The 20,625-nt window shown below is 43.6% G+C and overlaps 1 protein-coding gene across 1 annotated transcript in view; it reads left to right on the top strand.

Annotated features, from left to right (window-relative positions):
- The window catches only part of GRK4 (G protein-coupled receptor kinase 4), a 96,594-nt gene that overhangs the window by 34,845 nt on the left and 41,124 nt on the right, over positions 1–20,625 (top strand). The window contains exons 3-7 of the mRNA XM_042937034.1: positions 2,183–2,295; positions 6,097–6,177; positions 12,791–12,894; positions 17,012–17,104; positions 18,320–18,383. Of these exons, the coding sequence (XP_042792968.1) occupies positions 2,183–2,295; positions 6,097–6,177; positions 12,791–12,894; positions 17,012–17,104; positions 18,320–18,383 (455 nt within the window). The remainder of the gene's footprint in view (positions 1–2,182; positions 2,296–6,096; positions 6,178–12,790; positions 12,895–17,011; positions 17,105–18,319; positions 18,384–20,625) is intronic.

The raw sequence follows: 20,625 nt of genomic DNA, 5'->3' as shown, positions 1-20,625 counted from the left end.
TAATCGAGTATTTTTAGCGTCTAAGGATGATATAAATACAAAATGCAAAACAATCTGAACTATGTACCCACAGTTACGCCCGTAAACTTCAGATGTTTGGCTTTACCAGATAAACCAGATTAAGCTGGACTGTAACGTTGTCTTCCCGGCCAGGCTGTTCCCTCCTGACCCGCTGCGGTGGCTTCCTCCTCACTGTGTCGCTCTCCTCCCCACATCTGGGCTCTGGAGCAGTTCTGTTTAAAACAAAACAAAACTTTTTTTTTTTTTTTTTAAGTTTATTTATTTTGAGAGAGAGAGAGAGTGAGCCCGTGTGCACATGAGCGGGGGAGGGGTTAGAGGGAGAGAGAGCAGGGAAGGGTCAGAGAGTGAGGGAGAGACAGAATCCAAAGCAGTCTCCACGAAGCCCCACTTGGGTCTCGATCCCACAAACCTTGAGAGCATGACCTGAGCTGAGGTCAAGAGCCGGAGGCTTAACTGACTGAGCTCCCCGGGTGTCCTTACGGAGCAGTGCTTAAACCCGGGATGTCAACAGGGGTCCCATGTTGAACTCTGGCCATCGGCTTTGCAGCGCCTTCCTCTGCAAAACTGTTGTTTGTTGAAACAAGCGATTATACACTGGCAACCAAAATATCTACATCCCCGCGTATCCTTTTCTATATGCAAATTCAGCGATCCAAAGTCGGATTTAGATTCCACTAATTACTTGGCATTAACAAACCTGTTAATTGAGGAATTTGTTATGGCTTGCTTATTTTTCACAAATTTTATTTAATTCTTCAGCTTTAGGGCCACTTGAAGAGTACCTGAGGGGCGCCTGGGTGGCTCAGTCGGTTAAGTGTCTGACTTCGGCTCAGGTCATGATCTCACACTCCGTGAGTTCGAGCCCCACATCGGGCTCTGTGCTGACAGCTCAGAGCCTGGAGCCCGTTTCAGATTCTGTGTCTCCTTCTCTCTCTGCCCCTCCCCTGTTCATGCTCTGTCTCTCTCTGTCTCAAAAATAACGTTTAAAAACGTTTAAAAAAAAAAAGTTTAAATGTTTAAAAAAAAAAAAAAAAGAGTACCTGAACATAACGTTCATTTCAGGTTCAGAGCAACTGATTTTCTCAATTTTTAAATTAGCCTATTTTCAACATAACTTTTTTGTGTTTGTTTGTTTGTTTGTTTGTTTGTTTGTTTTAAGTAGGCTTTGTGCCCAGAGTGGAGCCCATTGTGGGACTTGAACTCACGACCATGAAATCAAGAACTGAGCTGAGATCAAGAATTGGACACTTAACCAACTGAGTCACCCTGGCACTCCCATCATTTTTGTTTTATATCCCTCTAGATACTTTGACTAAATATTAGTGCCTTGTTCTCAAAACAGTATCAGTGTTTGGGGTAAGGTTAAGGTATATAACATATTATCCCCTGAAAAGAAAAAAAAAACAGTTGAAAAACAAGTAAGCAGAGGGGCACCTGCATGGTTCAGTTGGTTCAGTGTCTGACTCTTGATTTCAGCTGAGGTCATGATCTCATGGTTGTGAGATCGAGCCCAGAGTAAGAGTCTGCACTGGGCATGGAGCCTGCTTAAGATTCTCTCTCTCTCCCTCTAACCGTGCCCCCCCCCCCACTTACGCACGTACTCACTCTCTCTCTCTAAAATAAAATAAAATCTCAGTGTGTGTCTTTAAAAAAAAATAATTAAGAATATATAATGTTTGTAACTTGTAAAAGTGTAAAATGGTAGCAAAATGGCAAAGAATTTTAAAAAATGTAATTTAGTACATCCTGTCTTGTATTTCACCACATACAATTTGTCCCAAACATACTGGGGGGTAGGCCTGTACAAGGACGGGGCCAGGTCTCTTTCTTGCCCCCTTTTTCCTTCACTGTGATCTTGACTGCTCAGTTCCCCAGGGAATACTGCTCCCCTACATAAATCCTTTTGAAAGGGAGCAGGGACATTTCCAGTTTGCTTCACACACTTTTATCAATTCTTCCAGCTACCTTTTGCTCTGTGGAGGGATTATAAATATTCATGATAACCCAGTCTAGATTAGTAAACAAACCAGTAGTTAAAAAAAAATACTGCAAATACTATTATTGATTTTATTTTATCAGGTGAAAATGGCAGGCTCAGAAAATCACTTTCTGAATTGTAATGAATATATTTGTTCATTTCTTATCCCCTTTCTCCACCCAGAAAAGGATTATAACAGCCTTTGTGACAAGCAGCCAATAGGAAGACTTCTCTTCAGGCAATTCTGTGATACAAGACATGATCTAAAGATATACATCAAATTCCTAGACGTAGTGGTGAGCAATTTATCTCAGTGTTGAACCACCCAGTCTTGTGCTTTTGAAAATTAAGAGACTCGATCTAAAAACTTAGATCTCTCTAAGTTAAGTAGACCTTGGCAATGATGGTAAGAGGGGATAAACTAGTTTCTTGGTGTCATGTTACCTTGGTGTGGAAGTCCCTATATAATATTCCCTCTTGTCTGCAGTTTTGCCTTCCGGGTTTCAGTTGTCTGGGGCCAGCTGGAGTCCGGAAGCAGGTGACCCTCCTTCTAACATATGGTCAGTGCAGGCACACTTGGAGATATTGCGGGTCAGGTCCAGTTCCAGACCATGTCAGTGAAGCGAACGTTGCAGACTTTGAGTCTGGAGTTCTCTCTTGTCCAGCAAGAGAGTGGATGCAGAATTAAACACGAGAGAGGCTAATGTTGGAGAGGAGACAAGAGCCCAGAGTAAGGGTCCTTGCTCCGTATTTACTAGGATCAGAAGGCTTACAAATGTGATGCACATGCAGAAAGAGACAGTAAAACAGTGATCATTAACTCGTGTGTGAGAGGAAGGGGGTTTCAAAGGTGTGCAGTGTTAGGGGTTAGGGTCAATGCAAATCCAAGTCCTGGCACCGAGCAGACGGCTGTTTACTGCAGGCACCAGGCACCGTGTCTGTTTATCTTAAATTATCTAGGGGCAGTGTCAGAGTGTGCTACCTCAGGGTTGACAAGGCATTTTTCTTGCTAATTAGCTCTGGACATTTCCATCCTGCTGTGGGGCTTTCCACTTCTACCTGTTCTCGGACGCTTTCGTCCTGTGGAAGCAGCTTTCCGCTCCTTGCTTTGTTCTACACTGGGGGCGCTTTTGCCCTGTGGTGGCTTTCCGCCCTAAGTCCTGTTAACCCATTGGTGCAAACTCAGGGAATTCTTAAACTTATTCCCTACAAGTGAATATCGCAATGAAGTGAATCAAATGAACTTTTCTGTTTCCCGCTGCATATAAAAGTTATGTCTAGGGGCACCTGGGTGGCTCAGTCGGTTAACTGTCCTGACTTTGGGTCAGGTCATGATCTTATGGTTGGTGGGTTCAAGCCCCGCATCGGGTTTTCTGCTGTCACCACAGAGCCTGGAGCCAGCTTCAGATCCTCTGTCACTCTCTCTCAAAAAAATAAATAAACGTTAAAAAAAAGTTATGTCTACACTATACTGTAATCTATCAACTGTACAATAACATTATTCTAAAAAAACAATGTATATACCTTAATTAAAAAATACTCTGCTGCTAAAAATGCTAACTGTCATCTGACTGTCATCAGGCTGTCATCTTTTGCTGGTGGAGGGTCTTGCTTTGGTGTCCATGGCTGCTGACTGACCATGGTGGGGGTCGCTGACTTGGGGTGTCTGTGGCTGTGTCTTACAATAAGACAAAACAGAAGTTTGCCACATTGATTGGCTCTTCTTTTGCTTGAACACTTAGAAGCCATTGTAGTGTTATTAATTGGCCTGATTTCAATACTGCTGTGTCCCAGGAAAGAGAGGGAGAGAGAGGGGATGACCGGTCCGTGGAGCAGTAAGAACACGCACCACATTTACCAAGCCTCGTATGAGTGCAGTTCATGTCGCCCGCAAACAGTTACAAGTGACATCAAAGAGCACTGATCGCAGATCACCATAAGAGACATGATAATGATGAAGAAGTTTGAAATATAGCAAACGTTTCCACATATGACACAGAGACATGACATGAGCAAGTGATGTTGGAAAAATGACACCAATAGACTTGCTGGTTGCAGGGTTGTTACAAACCTTCAGTTTGTAAAACAAAACAAAACAAAACAAAAAAACCTAAAAAACAAACAAAAAACACAACACATTATTTGTGAAGTGCAATAAAGCAAAGCACAATAGAATGGAGTACACCTGAATTCTTTCAGAAAAACATGTGAGACTCTTACCTATTCTCCCTGGAGCTCCTGCAGCCCTTTCCTTCCTGGCACCTTTACTCGAATAAGACAGGGCTTTGAAAGGAGGTAATTTTTTTTTCCAGCTAGAACTTGGTGTGGTGGGGCACGCCTACCCTCGTCCAGGAGTAGAGTGTGGATATGTCTTCGTGCATTGGCTTATATTTGCCAAGCTGCTATATTTTAAGAATTTAAGGACCTATGATTCTTCTTTATTTCAAAATGGCTAAGCTGCTTTGCTAAAGCTGGTCCAGGTTTGGACCTCCTGGCGGTGTGACGAGACTGGGGAGCGCCAGTTGACTGGCGTGACAGGTTCTGCTCTGGTCTGGTTTTGGTGCCAGCTGTGTGGGGCGATGATAACACCTGATGAGGCCGGGTGTGGGGCACTTGCTCCTGGAACCACCCTTGTGGGAGGCGGTTACAGGTCCTTGGAGCTTCTGGAGTGCAGACAGGGCGTCTGATCTCTCTGCCTCCTGGCGCCTGGCATGGCTGTTCGCTCTCTTCTCTGCTCCGTGTTTGTTGACTGAATTAAGGGCCTCTGTGTCAGTCAGTGTTCAGTGAGAGAAACAGAGCCAAGAGGAGATATTTATTAAGAGATTTATGGCGAGGAATTGGCTTACATGACTGTGAGGTCTGGTCAGGAGAGTCTGAAATCTGTAGGGCAGGAGGGAACCCTCCAAAAGGAGAGAAGCTGCTGTCCTCAGGTAGAACTCCTCTGAGGACGCCTCAGCTCTGGCCTTAACGTGCCTTTCAGCTGACTGAATCAGTCCCGCCCAGATTATCTAAAATAATATCCTTTACTTGAAGTCACTGGTAAAGAGTTTAATCACATCTGCAAAGCCCAGCTCAGCAATGACTAGATTCGTGTTGGAATGACTGGACACTGCTGCCTGCCAGGCTGATGTGTCAAAAGATGGTCACAAAATCACAGGGCTTTCTCTCCCACTCATTACGTGCCATCTAGCATCCAGAATGTAAGTTGAAGGTTCTTTAAGTAAACAGTGTCTAGTTCCCAGTCAAGGTGAGTAGCGCCCTTGAGCACAGAACGTGAAGCTGGCTCTGGCTGGCCGTCAGCCCGATGGCCGTGGCTCCTGTGTTGGGGAGGATGCGGCAGCAAGTGTGAGGTTCAGTCGAGGCACTTCCTTTGGTCTTTGTTTCCTCACCAACCTCTTCGGCCCCATCTGGCTAGTTTCACTGCTCTTCTGAGGCCCCGACCTGCAGAGCCCGGTGGCTGCACGGAGGCCTCCTCATGCCTGAGTCTCCAGGTCTGTTGACATTGTCGAGTACCTTCTTCTTGAAATTCTTATCCAGGCTTTAATGATTTCTCCTCTGGTTTTCTCTCTTCTCTTTCTTCTGTTTCTTCCTTGCCTATCCTTTGTAGGTGCTTAGATATCGATCAGGTCCTGCCTTGACCTTTCCTCTGTTTTCTGGCCTGTGTGGTAGTGTCCTCTCTTAAGGTCCCTCATCTGACACCTGTGAAGGGATGTGACTTCTCTGGGAGCTCTGCACTCAGGTTCTCCTGAAGTGCCTCTTGGGCATTTCTAAAATGCTATTGCCTAGAACAACCCAAGCTGTTTATTTGATTCTATTTTACTTGGCCACATGTAAGGGCTGAAAGTGTAATATGACAGAGCATTACTGGGCGTGTTGCTCTACTGCATTATTCACCCTTTAAAGAAAACTGTTATCTCCCCTCGTTGCCATTCGTTTCCCAAAGAAGAGCTGCAGATCCTTGATCGATATCAAATCGGTTAGAGCTACTCTGCGGTTCATAGGGTCCTAAGTGAATTGTGTATGTCAGAGAATTTGAAACATTGTGAAGCTGGCAAAGCTTAACTACCATTTTTCTTTGTTCTCCTCTCTACCATCAGGCAGAATATGAAGTGGCTGATGACGAAGACCGCAGAAGTTACGGACTGTCCATCTTAGACACGTTCTTCAGTGCTGCTGAGGTGCGTTTTCTTCTTTACATGCACAGAGTTGTAAATACTTACTGAAATAATTAGAGTACATAACCATTTTTACTTAGTTGGGTAAGATATGGCAAGTATGTTAAAAATTTTAATTTCTTATAAATATTCCTCATATGCATTTTCTTTTGAGTCAGTGAGGAAATTAACAAACCTCTTAGAAAGTTGATTCAACGAGTTTAAAAGTTTCTGTATCCTCAAACAGAATACAGAATTAGAGAATTTCATGTGTCTGTCTTGGACTGAAAATAATATTTTTCTCCTAAAAGCTTTAATGAGTCTTAGTTTCTATGATTTTTGACTTGGTAGATTCTTACAGTTTTTAGTATACCGCTCTAAGCCACATACATGTAACAAGTAAGAGTCCTCTGAGTTGGGTACATTATTATGTCTATTTTCATATGAGAAGACTGAAGATCAGAGTGGTTGAGTGACTTACCAAAGGTTACACAGCTGGGAAGTGCCAGGGCCAGGCATCAAACGTGTAGAGACTGGGGTTGGAGAACAGCGTAGTGAGATCGAGTCCAAACTACTCAGTCGTCGCGCCTGGCTAACTGAGGTTGCTGGAGCCATCAAGCGGGGGGAGCTCGCTGGTACACGGGGAGAAGGCCAGTGGACTAGCAGGCGGGTACAGAGATATACACACAATCGGCAGAGGCAGAGGTGTGGTTCGGACCGGATAGGTTTTGACTCCAAAGCTTGTGTTTGTCTTAGCCTCCAGCCTCAGTACCATGGCTCCTAGATCATTCTTTTCCAACACAGCTGCTACAGCATCCACGTACTTAAAGATACCCCCAAGTCACTGATTGGGAGGAATTGATGGGAAGTTGCATTTAGCTAGTTTATTTTTTATTTTTGAACTTAAATCACTGGATAGGATTATTTTTTTGACAACAGGAATAAACCTTTTTTTTTTACATTAAAAATAATTTTGACATTGAAATTATCGTATAGCTGTCTTCACAATGATTATAGAATGAATCATTGAAACATTGGTTTAATTTTCCCCCTGAGTGTTATCCTTAATCTCCATCATCTACTTCTCCCACCATCCCACCGGCCCTCTGGTGACCATCAGTTTGTTTTCTATCATTAAGAGTCTCTTATGGTTTGCTTCCCTCTCTTTTCTCCCCCTCCCGCGTGTTCATCTCTTTTGTTTCTTAAATTCCACATATGAGTAAAATCACATGGTATTTGTCTTTCTCTGATGAATTTCACTTAGCATTATATTCTCTAGCTCTATCCATGTCGTTGCAAGTAAGATGTCATTCGTTTTTCATGGCTGAGTAATATTCCATTGTATACAACATATGCCACATCTTCTTTATCCATTCATCAGTCGATGGACACTCGGGTGCCTCCGTAGTTTGGCTATTGTAGATAATGATGCTGTAAACACAGAGGTGCATGTATCCCTTTGAATTAGTGTTCTTGTATTCTTGTGTTCTTTGGGTAAATACCCAGTAGTGCAATTACTGGATTGTAGGATTGTTCTTTAACTACCTACCTAACTATTAATTTTTAACTTTTGGGGGAACCTTCATATCGTTTTCCAGAGTGACTGCACCAGTTTCCATTTGCACCAACAGTGCAAAAGGGTTCCCCCTTCTCTGCCTCCTCGCCAACATCTGTTGTTTCCTGAGTGGTTAATTTTAAGCATTTTGACAGGTGTGAGGTGGCATCTCACTGCGGTTTCGATTTGTATTTCCCTGATGATGAGTGATGTTGAGCATCTTTTCATGTGTCTGTTGGCCATCTGGATGTCTTCTTTGGAAAAGTAGTTCATTTTTGCTTTTACTTCCTTTGCCTCTGGAGATGTGTCAAGTAAGAAGTTGCCACGGCCAGGGTCAAAGAGGTTGCTGCCTGTTTTCTCCCGTAGGATTTTGATGGATTTCTTGTCTCACATTTAGGTCTTTCATCCGTTTTGAGTTTATTTTTGTGTCTGGTGTAAGAAAGTGGTCCAGGTTCATTCTTCTGTGTGTCGTTGTCCAGTTTTCCCAACACCATTTGCTGAAGAGACTTTTTTCCATTGGATGCTCTTTCCTGCTTTGTCAAAGATTAATTGGTCATATATGTGGGCCCATTTCTGGGTTCTCTTTTCTATTACATTGATCTTTGTGCTGTTTTTGTGCAAGTACCATACTGTCCTGATGATTACAGCTTCGTAACACAGCTTAAAGTCCAGAATTGTAATGCCTCCAGCTTTGGTTTTCTTTTTCAACATTACTTTCATTATTTGGAGTCTTTTGTGGTTCCATACTAATTTTAGTACTGTTCTAGCTCTGTGAAGAATGCTGGTGTTATTTTGATAGGGATTGCATTGAATGTGTAGATTGTTTCAACATTTTATTTTTTTTTTTATTTTTTTTTTTTTAATTTTTTTTTTTTCAACGTTTTTTATTTATTTTTGGGACAGAGAGAGACAGAGCATGAACGGGGGAGGGGCAGAGAGAGAGGGAGACACAGAATCGGAAACAGGCTCCAGGCTCCGAGCCATCAGCCCAGAGCCTGACGCGGGGCTCGAACTCACGGACCGCGAGATCGTGACCTGGCTGAAGTCGGACGCTTAACCGACTGCGCCACCCAGGCGCCCCTGTTTCAACATTTTAAACAATATTTGTTCTTCCAGTCCACGAGCATGGATTGTTTTTCCATTTCTTTGTGTCTTCAATTTTTCATAAGCTTTGTATAGTTTTCAGAGTACAGATCTTTTACCTGTTTGGGTAGGTTTATTCCTGGGTACTTATGGTTTTTGGTGCGATTGTAAATGGGATTGATTCCTTGATATCTCTTTCTGCTGCTTCATTATCGGTGTGTAGAAATGCAACCGATTTCTGCACATTGATTTTGTATCCTGTGACTTTGCTGAATTCATGGATCTAGCAGTCTTTCGGGTTTTCTATGTAGAGTATCAGGTCATCTGTGAAGAGTGAAAGTTTGACTTCTTCCCTGCCGATTTGGATGCTTTATATTTCTTTGTGTTGTCTGATTGCTGAGGCTAAGACTTCCAGCACTATGCTAAACAACAGTGGCGAGAGTGGACATGCCTGTCGTGTTCCTGACCTCAGGGGGGAAGCTCTCAGTGTTTCCCCATTGAGGATGATATTAGCTGTGGGTCTTTCATATATGGCTTTGATGATGTATTATTGATCAGATCTCTTGTGTTTGTTATGAACTATTTTCTGTATTCTGGTGTTTCAGGTTGGGCGCATAAATATTTACAATTATTATATCGTCTTATTGGTTTGCCCCCTTTATTATTATATAGTGTCCTTTTTTGTCCCCTATTACAGTCTTTGTTTTAAAGTCTGTTTTGGGGGCGCCTGGGTGGCGCAGTCGGTTAAGCGTCCGACTTCAGCCAGGTCACGATCTCGCGGTCCGTGAGTTCGAGCCCCGCGTCAGGCTCTGGGCTGATGGCTCGGAGCCTGGAGCCTGTTTCCGATTCTGTGTCTCCCTCTCTCTCTGCCCCTCCCCCGTTCATGCTCTGTCTCTCTCTGTCCCAAAAATAAATAAAAAAAAAAAAAATAAATAAAGTCTGTTTTGTCTGATATAAATTTTGCTACTCTGGCTTTCTTTTGACCTCCATTTGCATGATAGATATTTTTCTTTCTCCCCACTTTCAATCTGCTGGTGTCTTTAGGTCTAAAATGAGTCCTTTATAGGCAGCATATAGATGGGTCTTATTTCTTTTTATCCATTTTGTCACCCTATGTCTTTTGATTGGAGCATCTAGTCCATTTACATTCAAAGTAATTACTGATAGATATGTATTTATTGCCATTTTATTACTTGTTTTGTGGTTATTTCTGAAGATTTTCTCTGATCCTTTCTTGTTTTTCTGTCTTTCATAGTTTGCTGATTGTCTTTAGTGATATATTTGCGTTTTTTTCTTTACTCATTTATTAGTGGTTTTCGATTTGTGGTTATCAAGTCCAATGAGTATCCTTATGATCATTGCTTTAAATATTCATCAGGCATGTTACTTATATCTGTTTTGCTTGGCCGTCTGGCTGTGGCCTTGTTTTCTTTCCTCATTTTGTCTATGTCTCTGTGCCTGTTTCTGTGTGTTAGGAAGTCAGCTATGCCTCCTGTTCTTGAGGGAAATGGCCTTACAAAAAAGAGGTCCCCGCAGTGCAGTGTCCCCTGTTCCCCAGGCCCTGGCGCTTCCGGGAGTGTCTCCAGTGTGTGCTGTGTGCACGCTCTTATGTCCTAGATGCTTTATCCTTCAGGCCAGTTGTCTGCAGAGGCTTTCTTCGCCTGTTGTATGCAGTGTTTGATGCATTGTAGGTGCTCTCTGGTGTGCTTGTGAAACGTGACCTGTTGCTGCCTCCACCAGAACAGAGGTTCTGGAAAACTCCCAGGTTGGGAGACCCAGTGTTGGCATGGGCTTGGGCCAGTCTTCTGGGGGAGGGGGCCTGCCACGTGGGACTGAGGCGCAGGTGGCTGGGGAAGGGTGGTTCTTCTGGAACGCGTGGTGGGGGACCCGGTGTAAGCAACTTAGGTGCTGAGTGTCGGGGTTGCACTGCTTCCCGCAGGGGGCTTTGTGCTCGTGCTGAGGGGCCGGGGAGGGAAATGGCACCTGCTAGTTCCTTTATTCCCAGAGAGGTCCCTCTGTGAATACTGCCGCTCTGAGACACGCTCCCAGATGAGCAACTAACCTCCCCACTGTGTGCCCCAGGCGCTCTTCCGATCACTGTTTCCCCGTGTATGTCTGCAGGCTGTTTGCCGGCCTTTTCTCCAGGAACAGCCCAATGTCCTCTGAGCTGTCCCAGAGCCAGGCATGCTGACCTTTCAAACTCCAGGCTTTAAGCCCCGCTGGTTGCAAGAACTCATGAAATTCGGGCCCTGTCTCTTTCCAAGCCAATTGCTATTGGGGTTCGATTTCCCCATGTGCTCCCCTGTGTGCTGGTCTGTCTCTCCTCCTTCTTCACGACTCCCTCCCCACCATCATGGCCATGATTTGTTTCTCTCCCAACCCGCATCCCCACATTTCTATCTTTTTTGATGTGGCCTCTTCTCTAGTTGTGGATTTTATTCTGCCAGTTTTCAGATCGACTCCTGGGGTATTTCTTTAGTTATCTAGTTGTATTTGTGGGACAAGACAAGCCCAGGGGCCTCCTACTCTGCCACCATCTTTCCCTCCCACCTATCAAGTTCTTTTATCTTTTTGTTACCTCTTTTTTTCCCTTTACCTTTCCTGAAGAAATACTGACATAGCAAGGGAGGTTGTCAAGAAGAAAGACTTTATGTATTTATTTTTTAAATATTTTATTTTATTTTTTGAGAAAGAGAGAGGGTGCAAGCGAGTGAGGGACAGAGAGAGAGAGAGAGAGAGAGAGAGAGAGAGAATGGGAGAGAGAGGGGGAAAGAGAGAGAGAGAGAGAGAGAGAGAAGCAGGGCTTACCCTAAGCGGGGCTCTCACTCACAAACCGCGAGATCATGACCTGAGCCGAAGTCAGATACTTAACTGAGTGAGCCACCCAGATGCTCTAAAGATTTTATTTTTAAGTCATCTCTGCACCCACCATGGTGGAGCTCAAATCTACAACCCTGAGGTCAAGAGTTGCATGCTGTATTGACTGAGCCAGCCAGGTGCACCAAAAGACGTAATTTAAAAGGAATCCTGACGGATGTAGCAAATGTAGAAGGGGAGCGGAGGGGTGCACATGCCTCTGTGGCTCAGTGAGGGGTGTTTATGGGTGGCCTGAAGATGGTGTAACTTGAAAGCTTTTTTTTTTTCTTAACATCAACTGGGGAAACTATTCTTGTGCTTTATGTAAAAATAACAATGGGTCACATCCTTATTGTAGATTTTCTTTTTCCTGTCTTTTCTTTAAAAACAACAAGCATCCTTTTTTGCATCTTGAAAAGGGAACTCCTTTATTCAAATTCCAGCAATGCAGAATTCTTAAGGCATCTAAAAGTAAGGCAAGACTGTGTATATTCACTCTTGCCTTTCTTTTTTCTCAGTCACTTTTAGTTTTTCTTAGTTTTCTTTTCAGTATTCCCAAATATTAAAATTCAGTCATTTGATTCACAGTTTTAAAGAATCGTGACCAAAGCCCAGTGAAATTTATTCTAGGAATGCAAAGTTGATTCAACATCTGATAATCAATTAATATAATAGAGCATATTAATAAAGGGCAAAACCTGTCCCATGATCGTCTTAGTAGAGGCAGAAAAACCATTTGACAAAATCCAAAGACTCCTTCCTAATGCACGTATTCAACAAATTAGGAACGGAACGGAACTTGCTCAACCTGATGAAGGTCATATACAAAGCACAGCTAACGTCATATTTAAATGTGAAAGGTTGGATGTTGTGAATAATGCTGTGAAAATGGTGTACAGATGCCTCTTGACAACCTTGCTTTTCTTTCTGGTTTTATTTGCAGAGGGAAAGGTCTAAAAAGGTGGACAACGCAGTGAGCTCTGGAAAACGGGACTGGGGTGCAGGGTGAAGGTGGCATTTTGGCTTGTTATTTCATACACTTGATGTTATAATTTTTTTTTTACAGCAAGCTTTAGGTTCTGTTTACAATTGGTAAATTATGAAAGCACTAATTGTTATGCATTTGATTTGTTCTGTACTAAGAAATCGGCAGCCCCTTTACCAGAAATACCTTCACGTGTTTTGAAAGAATGTAGGTTGAGACTGAAGGAGAACCCCTCCAAGGACGTCTTTGAGGAGTGCACCAGGTGAGCACCGGTCGGGCCCTACACAGACTGAGACGGGGGCTCCCAGGGGGCCTCCCTGCAGGAGACAAGTTCTTATTGGAGTGTTTTCCAAAAGAAAATGGTCACTGTCACTAGGTAGAGCTAAACGAAGGGTGATAATCACACAGATGTAAATGACACACTGAAACGGGTCACATTGTGGAGAGCCAGTGTGTGCACAGGTTTTGTGGGCCCCTGGCCCCTCAGCTCAGCCTTCTAAAATGCTTGTGTCTGGGATGAAAAGACTGGCATAAAATGTTGTTTTTTAAAGACCTCGGCACTCGCTGAAAATTTCTTTTCTCTGGATGTTTGCAATGTGGACAGGAAAATTCTAAGTCAGAGCACTTTGAGTAAATCTGGCATCCTTCTGTACATAGGAAGAAAGAATGGTTTCTGGAGTGATCTGGCCTGAGACACGTGTGGTCCTTTGTACAGTTAGGCAGCATTCGGGTATCACTTACCCATTCATTCAACAGGTACTTGTTGAGTGCTGACTCTATGTCAGGGACTGTGTCCTTTTCCCAAGGCTGCCATAATAAAGTCCCACAAACTTAGGAGGCTTCAAACAACAGAACTTTATGCTCACAGTTCTGGAAGCTGCAAGTCTGAAGTCGTACTCTCTGCAGGGTCGTACTCTCTGCAGACTTGAGGAGAGGGCTCTTCCTCACCTCCTCTTGTTTCTGGCGGTGGCCAGGAGTCCTGATGTTTTGGGCCTGCACCCGCCGCATTTCAATCTCTGCTGTCACGTGGCCTTCTTCCCTTGGGTTTTTGTCCCTGTGTTTTCTCCTTTTCTAATAAGGACACCAGTCATATTGGACTAGGGCCCATCCTACTCCAGGGTGACCTCATCTTAACTAATTATATCTGCAACGACCCTATTTCCAGGTAAGATCAGTATACAGGTTCAAGGTTAGGACTTCAACATAGTTTTTGGGAGATGGATTCCAAGTCATGATAGTTTGCTTCTTTGGGTTGAGGTTATGGTAGAGGACAAAACAGAATAAAATGCTGCTGACTTGAGTTTACATTCTTACATGCCCTAAGGAAATATACACTGTAGAGTCTTCACTTATTACTTATTTTTTGGAAGACATTTATTTAAGCACATACTATGTGCCTGTCATTGATCTAGTTTCCAGGAATAAAATGATGAGCAACAGTGAACTCCTAGGGAGCTTATAACCGAGTGGAGTAACCGAGACGTCGGTATTAGTTGCCAATTGCTGCTGTAACAAATTGCCACAATCTTGGTGGCCTAAAGCAACACACATTTATTTTCTTGCAGTTCTAGAGGCCAGAAGTCTGAAAGCAGTGTCGCTGGGCAGAAATCAAGGTGTCAGCAGGGCCTTGATCCATTTGAGAATGTAGGGGAGAATCCATTTTCTTGTTTTTTTCCAGCTTCGAGGAATACATTTCTTGGCTCATGGCCCCTTACTCCACCTTCAAAACCAGCAGTACAGCATTCTCAAGTTTCTCTCTGCTTCCATCTTCACATAGCCTTTTCTTACTCTGTGTGTCCAAATCTCCCTCAGTCTCCCTTTTACAAGGACACGCGTGATGGCATTTAGGGCCCACCCAGATAATCCAGGATCGTTTTCCCATCTCAAGCCCCTTAACTCAGTCACATTTGCAGAGTCCCTGTTGCCACGTAAGGTGACAGTCCCAGGTTCCAGGGATTAGGACCCGGATGTGTTTCTGTCATTGTTGAGTCTCCCACAAGTGTAGGGCAGGTTGCCAGTGACCTGCCCTCTCCTAGTCTGTGACCAAGAGAAGAGTGTCCACAAAGACTGCACCTAAAGGCTGAGGGGGAGGCCGAGGGAGCTGGACCAGGTTGGGGACACTAGGAAATGTGGAGGCGATCTTCATAGCCTCCAGAACAGCGCTCAGGTCTAAGGTTGTCTACAGCAGCCGTTTCGAACTTCCCCACCTCCTGACGCCATTACACTATTAAACACTTTTGTATATGTGGCTTATGTTTTTAAAAATAAAAAGACACAAGCATTCTCCTAGCCATCAGAGCAATGATATCCTATGTCTTATGCTTCTGGAAAACGCTCTGTGGAAATGAGATGTTTTTTTTTTTTTTTTCACGTGTATTTATTTATTTTGAGAGAGAGAGAGAACCAGTGGGGAAGGGGCAGGGAGACAGGGGACAGAGGATCCGAAGCTCGCTGTGTGCTGACAGCAATGAGCCCAATACGGGGCTCGAACTCACAAAGTGTGAGATCATGACCTGAGCCAAGGTTGGACGCTTAACTGACTGAGCCACCCAGGTGCCCCTGAAAATGAAGTTTTTAAAAGGTACATGATGTCTTAGCATTACAACAAGTATAGTACAAGTATAGTTTCCTTATTAACAACCGCCCGCCCGCCCCCGACTGACGAGGTCTCAGAATCCACAGAGATCCTCAGAACACATTTTGAGAATCACTGTGCTATAACACTAATGAGTCCAAGAGCTTGTGAATAACCTCCTTTTACAAAATGAAGTGAAATCAAGTGGCTTCCTCAGATTTTTTTTTCTTTTAGAGAGAACACACGCCAGCCGTGGAGAGAGGCAGAGGGAGAGAGAGGGAATCCCAAGCAGGCTCCACACTCAGCATGGAGCCCCGTGTGGGGCTTGATCCCATGACAGTAAGATCATGACCTGAGCTGAAGTCAAGAGTCAGACCTTCAACCGACTGAGCCACCCAGGCGCCCCTGATTGCTCAACTCTAACGACCAGTAAAAATGCTGGAGCCCCTTCAGTTACTGGCCTGCTAGCAATTCCCCGTGACGACTATGATCTTTTCCCATTCGGAGTTCTGCCTTTGCTTGGGAGACCCTCCCTTCTCCCTTCCTCAGGGTCACTCCTGTTCAGCTCAGACGCCACCTTCACAAAGTCTCCCTACACCTCCTTTCCCAGGAGAGGTGTTCCGAGCACACCAGGCACGGCTGTAACAACTCTGGTGGCGCTCTTCTCCTCATGGCACGCTATCTTACCAGTCTCCCTGTTTGAGTGGCCAGATTCTTCAGGGTAAGCCTAATCTAAAATTGTCCCTCCAGTGTCTTGCACACTGCTGACAATCTAGTCGTTAGATGCTTACTGACTAATGAGCTGTTTTAAATGACAGACTATGGGGGCTCCTGGGTGACTCAGTCAGTTAAGTGTTTGACTTCGGCTCAGGTCATGATCTCACAGTTAGTGAGTTCGAGCCCCGCATCAGGCTCTGTGCTGACAGCTCGGAGCCTGGAGCCTGCTTCCGATTCTGTGTCTCCCTCTCTCTCTGCCCCTCCCTTGCTCACGCTGTCTCTCAAAAATAAATAAACATTGAAAACAATTTTAAATGACAGACTACATTCTGTCCCTTATTGACTCTCCAAATAAGAATTTTATTACTTTCGGGCATCTGGGGGTCCGACTCTTGGTTTTAGCTCAGGTAATGTTCCAAGGGTTGTGGGATTGAGTCCCCTATAGGGCTCCACACCGAGCGTGGAGCCTGCTTAGGATTCTCTTTCTCCCTCTCCCTCTGCCCCTCTCCCCACTTGTGCTCTATCTCCAATTAAAAAAAATTATTACTTCTGTAATAAAATTGTAAATAAAACTTTAGAAGCATGACTAATTGCACAAAAATTCAGGAAGTGTATAGCATAAAATAATTCATTGGATGCTTTAGTTTCAATGTTTAAAAAGGTGATGTCACATATTAACATTTTCTGTCATATGACTATTATCATTTAGATATTCATTCTAATCTTATATACAAAATGTTTACATTCCCTGCTGAAGTACACATTTGGGTGTATGCACATGTGTGCACTCCTGCACACACACACATGCACACACACACACACACACACACACCTTGAGTACATATACATAAAAAGAACCTTTGACTTTGGGAGGGTAAACCAATTTCATTTCTTCTGAATTCTTGCCTTCATATTTTTAGTGATAACATTAGAAACTAGTGTGGAATTCTATACTTGCAAAACTCAATATATTTAATTGTGTATAACGATTGACTTCCCATATCCAGTGTTCATGACTGCACTGAACACAGCTGTTTTCCTGCTGTAATGCAACGGATGTATAGAATTATATAAAATCTTTTTCTAGATTTGTTCATAACTATTTAAGTGGAGAACCATTTGAAGAATATCAAGAAAGTTCATATTTTTCTCGATTTCTACAGTGGAAATGGCTGGAAAGGTATGTTCTAATTTAGAATTCAACAAAAACAAGTAGTAACTTCTCAGAATGTGTACTGATAGATGTATACTTTCCCATCTGTCAAAATACTATTAGAAATCTTGGGCTGTATATGGTATTTTTATACAGAAATTATTAATATGTGTTATATAATTTCTTCTGATTTAGTTGACTCTGTTCTGCCTTTTTAAAATGGCCAGTTATGCCTGGGTGGCTCAGTCGGTTAAGCATACGACTTTGGCCCAGGTCATGATCTCGCGGTTCGTGGGTTCGAGCCCCTTGTCGGGCCCTGTGCTGACAGCTCAGAGCCTGGAGCCTGCTTCAGATTCTGTCTCCCTCTCTCTCTGCCCCTCCCCAGCTCACACTTGCTCTCTCTCTCTCTCTCTCTCTCTGTCAAAAATAAACAAAAATAATAATAATAATAATAGAATAAAATAAAATAAAATGGCCAGTTAGCCCTGTGGGTATAGTAGTTAGAAAATAAAACATATCCTGGATTCACAGAAGTATAAACCAGTGCACACTGGTTCAGTCTTGTGGTCTGAGCCCTGCTCAGCTTTGTACAAGCCATGTGGACTCAGTCAAAAGACCTGACCTTATGAGCATCGGGTCCTTGTTCTGTAAAATAGAGGCAATTCTATAATCTACCCCCACGGGGCTGCTGAGGCCACCTGAAAAACGTGTGTAAGATACTCAGCAGTGCTTGGTGTACAAAGTAAGTGTTCAAAAAGTGTTAGCTGCCACCAGTGTCACTGTTGTATTGATTGATTGTTTAAATTTCCAGTTCTACTTCATGTACACTTCTTTCGAGACGTTGAGTATGAACATCTCCTCTGAGGTTCTTTTCCCAAAAGATAGTGCACTGTAGATCTATCATTTTCCTCTTCAGCTTTCCGACCGGCCTGATTCATAAGTATTTCGTAGTGTGGACTAGTTGCTGACCTGTCTTTAATTAGCGAGGATACTTGGACTGTTCCATATGTATCTTCAGTGTATCCGGTAAATCTTCAATGTTGACGTGCGCATCTGCCTCTTAGTGTAGAGAGCTGTGTCAGCAGAGGGGACGGAGTCCCTGAGCTCAGGCACCGTGCCCCAGGCACTTGCTTTGAACAGCATGCTTTCATAAATCAAGCAGGACAAGAGCTAGGTAGGCTTTTCTGTTTTAAAATAACAATGTGATGTGAGACCTGAAGCTTTTTTTTTTTAATTAATTAGGCAACCAATAACAAAGGACACATTTAGACATTACAGAGTTCTAGGAAAAGGCGGATTTGGGGAGGTAAGTAATGTGTGACTAACCATAAGCAATACTTCTAGAAAAGTAAGATAGCAAGGGAACGAAAAGACGTGCTTCAACTTTACCAATACCTTTATTTCCTCACTGTGTGTTTTGGGAATAATTTTAGCCAACCATGTGAGTTGAGATTGAACTTCGAACAAAAGGTGCTTTGCTACATACTTTTAAAAAATTCGGAGATGTGGAAAGAAATGTGCTATCATTGTGATTTTTTCTTTACTTCATGTTTCTTATAGAAGCTGTTTTCCTGTGTTTGATTGTCCGATGTTCAAGCTCAGTTTGTCCCGACTGAAAAGATGATTCTGTTTCCATATTGTGGAATTTCTGTTACTCTATTTCCATAATTTAGGACTAGCCTAAAAGCTCACTTAGTACAGGGTGTATTATTAAATAGGCTTATTTATCTCAACTCTGTTTGGATGTGTGTATGTGCCCCCACACCTACATCAAAAGATACTACACAACATCTAAATTTGGGGAAATCCTGAGGAAACTGTCCACAAGTTCATGAGACATGGTCTAGATGTAATGGCTCTCCCAGGTAGAGACTATTGTGGGAGGTGGACACAGAATCACATGCAGTTCTGTTTCGGTAATTTAAAGAGGTGTTAATTGCCTCGCTCTTGGTCTGGAGTGGTCATATTCAGCTCAGGCATTTACAACTGCCCAGAGCCAGGAGCTGTGTGTTTAGTCAGAAGCAAGTCACGCTGGCCACTTGTGATTTAAATCCTGCACACTCCCAAATTCCAATCGAAAGCCTAAACCAGACGTACCAGAATTGCCTTAACGTGAATTAGGAAGCTGGCCTCGAGGCCTTGTGCTGCAAGTAAGACCTGTAGTTGGCGTGGTAAGAAACTGGTCCTCGTAGCCATTATGTCAGGAGAATCCATGGTACCGACCCTCTGATACGGTTCTGCAGACCTTTTAGAGTATTTTGAATGATCTCAACCAAAAATGCTTGCTGTCACCCTTTCGGGATAGATATTTCTGTAAGAAATCCACTCTGTCTTTCCGTACATCCTAGAGCAGGAAAATTTGCTCTCTTTAATTCATGCTATTCTGCCTTTCGTGATCTCCAAGTATAAAACTCAGATTTTGTCGGAGAACAGAGGGAAAGACATTTCAAGCACATGGATCTTGTGTTTACAACAGAATGTAGTTCTAACTGTAGCCATGTGTACATTTAAAAATGGACTCAGTGATAACATGTTTGCAGCTTTTAACTGTTGTGGAAGACTTGGTGTATTTATGATATTTATAGATTACTTTTTAACACATTTCCTTGTGTTTCCAAACAAAAGATTGGGTGGATGAAAAAAATGTTGTGGTTTTTCACAGACTTGTTCTGAATGTGCTATTTGTTACATCAAGTCTGAGCGCAGCGGAGTGAATATCTGTTTCTATTCTGAATACCTGTCAGAGGGAGCACTGTGACCCTAATGCAGACAGCCTCAGTGCCTCTTTCATTTGAGATAGAGAGAGAGAGAGGAGGAGGAGGAGGAGGAGGAGAAGGAGGGGGAGGGGGAGGGGGAGGGGGGAGGGGGAGGGGGGGGGCAAAGGAAGAAAGAGAAAGAATCCCAAGCTGATGTGGGGCTCCATCCCATGACCCTGGGATCACGCCCTGAGATGAAATCAAGTCAGACGCTCAGCCGACTGAGGCACCCAGATGTCCTGCCTCGGTGCCATTTAAAACCAGATTCCAATGGTGTATTTACTTTTTCCAAACGCTAATACTTCTTCCGGTGGGTTTGGAAGGACAAACATTTTGGTCTTATCTCGTCAACTACTGTACGTTCATTTATGCTTGAGGTCCTCCGAAATGGATCTGTAGGGCTCTGGGGCAGAACGGGGGAAAGAGAATTGGCAGCGTCTGTGCAAGCACGGTTGTAGAGACAGCAGAGAGCTGTGGAGAGAGCGTATCTGTGAGAGATGGGCAGACTGGAGGTGAGTTCCTGTTCCATGGCTTCCAGCTGTGTGATCTTGGGCCCACCGTCCCCTTCTTACCCTTAAGAGGGAGATGATCCCTGCTTCCCTGGGTTGTTGTGAGCGGCAAATGAGCGTTCGTCTCCAGCCATAGTGCAGGGCCTGGCACGCTGACCTCTTCCTTCTTTCTCTTTGACTTGGCAGTTTCACTTAAAAGAATTGTCGTAAGTTAACGATGGAGAGATATGCCGTGATTTGTGTGCCGTGTCTTAATGATTATATAAGGTTTGGAGTATTCATA

The sequence above is a fragment of the Panthera leo genome, chromosome B1, assembly GCF_018350215.1.
Source record: "Panthera leo isolate Ple1 chromosome B1, P.leo_Ple1_pat1.1, whole genome shotgun sequence".
Classification (NCBI taxonomy): domain Eukaryota; kingdom Metazoa; phylum Chordata; class Mammalia; order Carnivora; family Felidae; genus Panthera; species Panthera leo.
The sequence above is the reverse complement of the archived record's forward strand: the minus strand, read 5'-3'. Positions and strand labels throughout refer to the sequence as shown.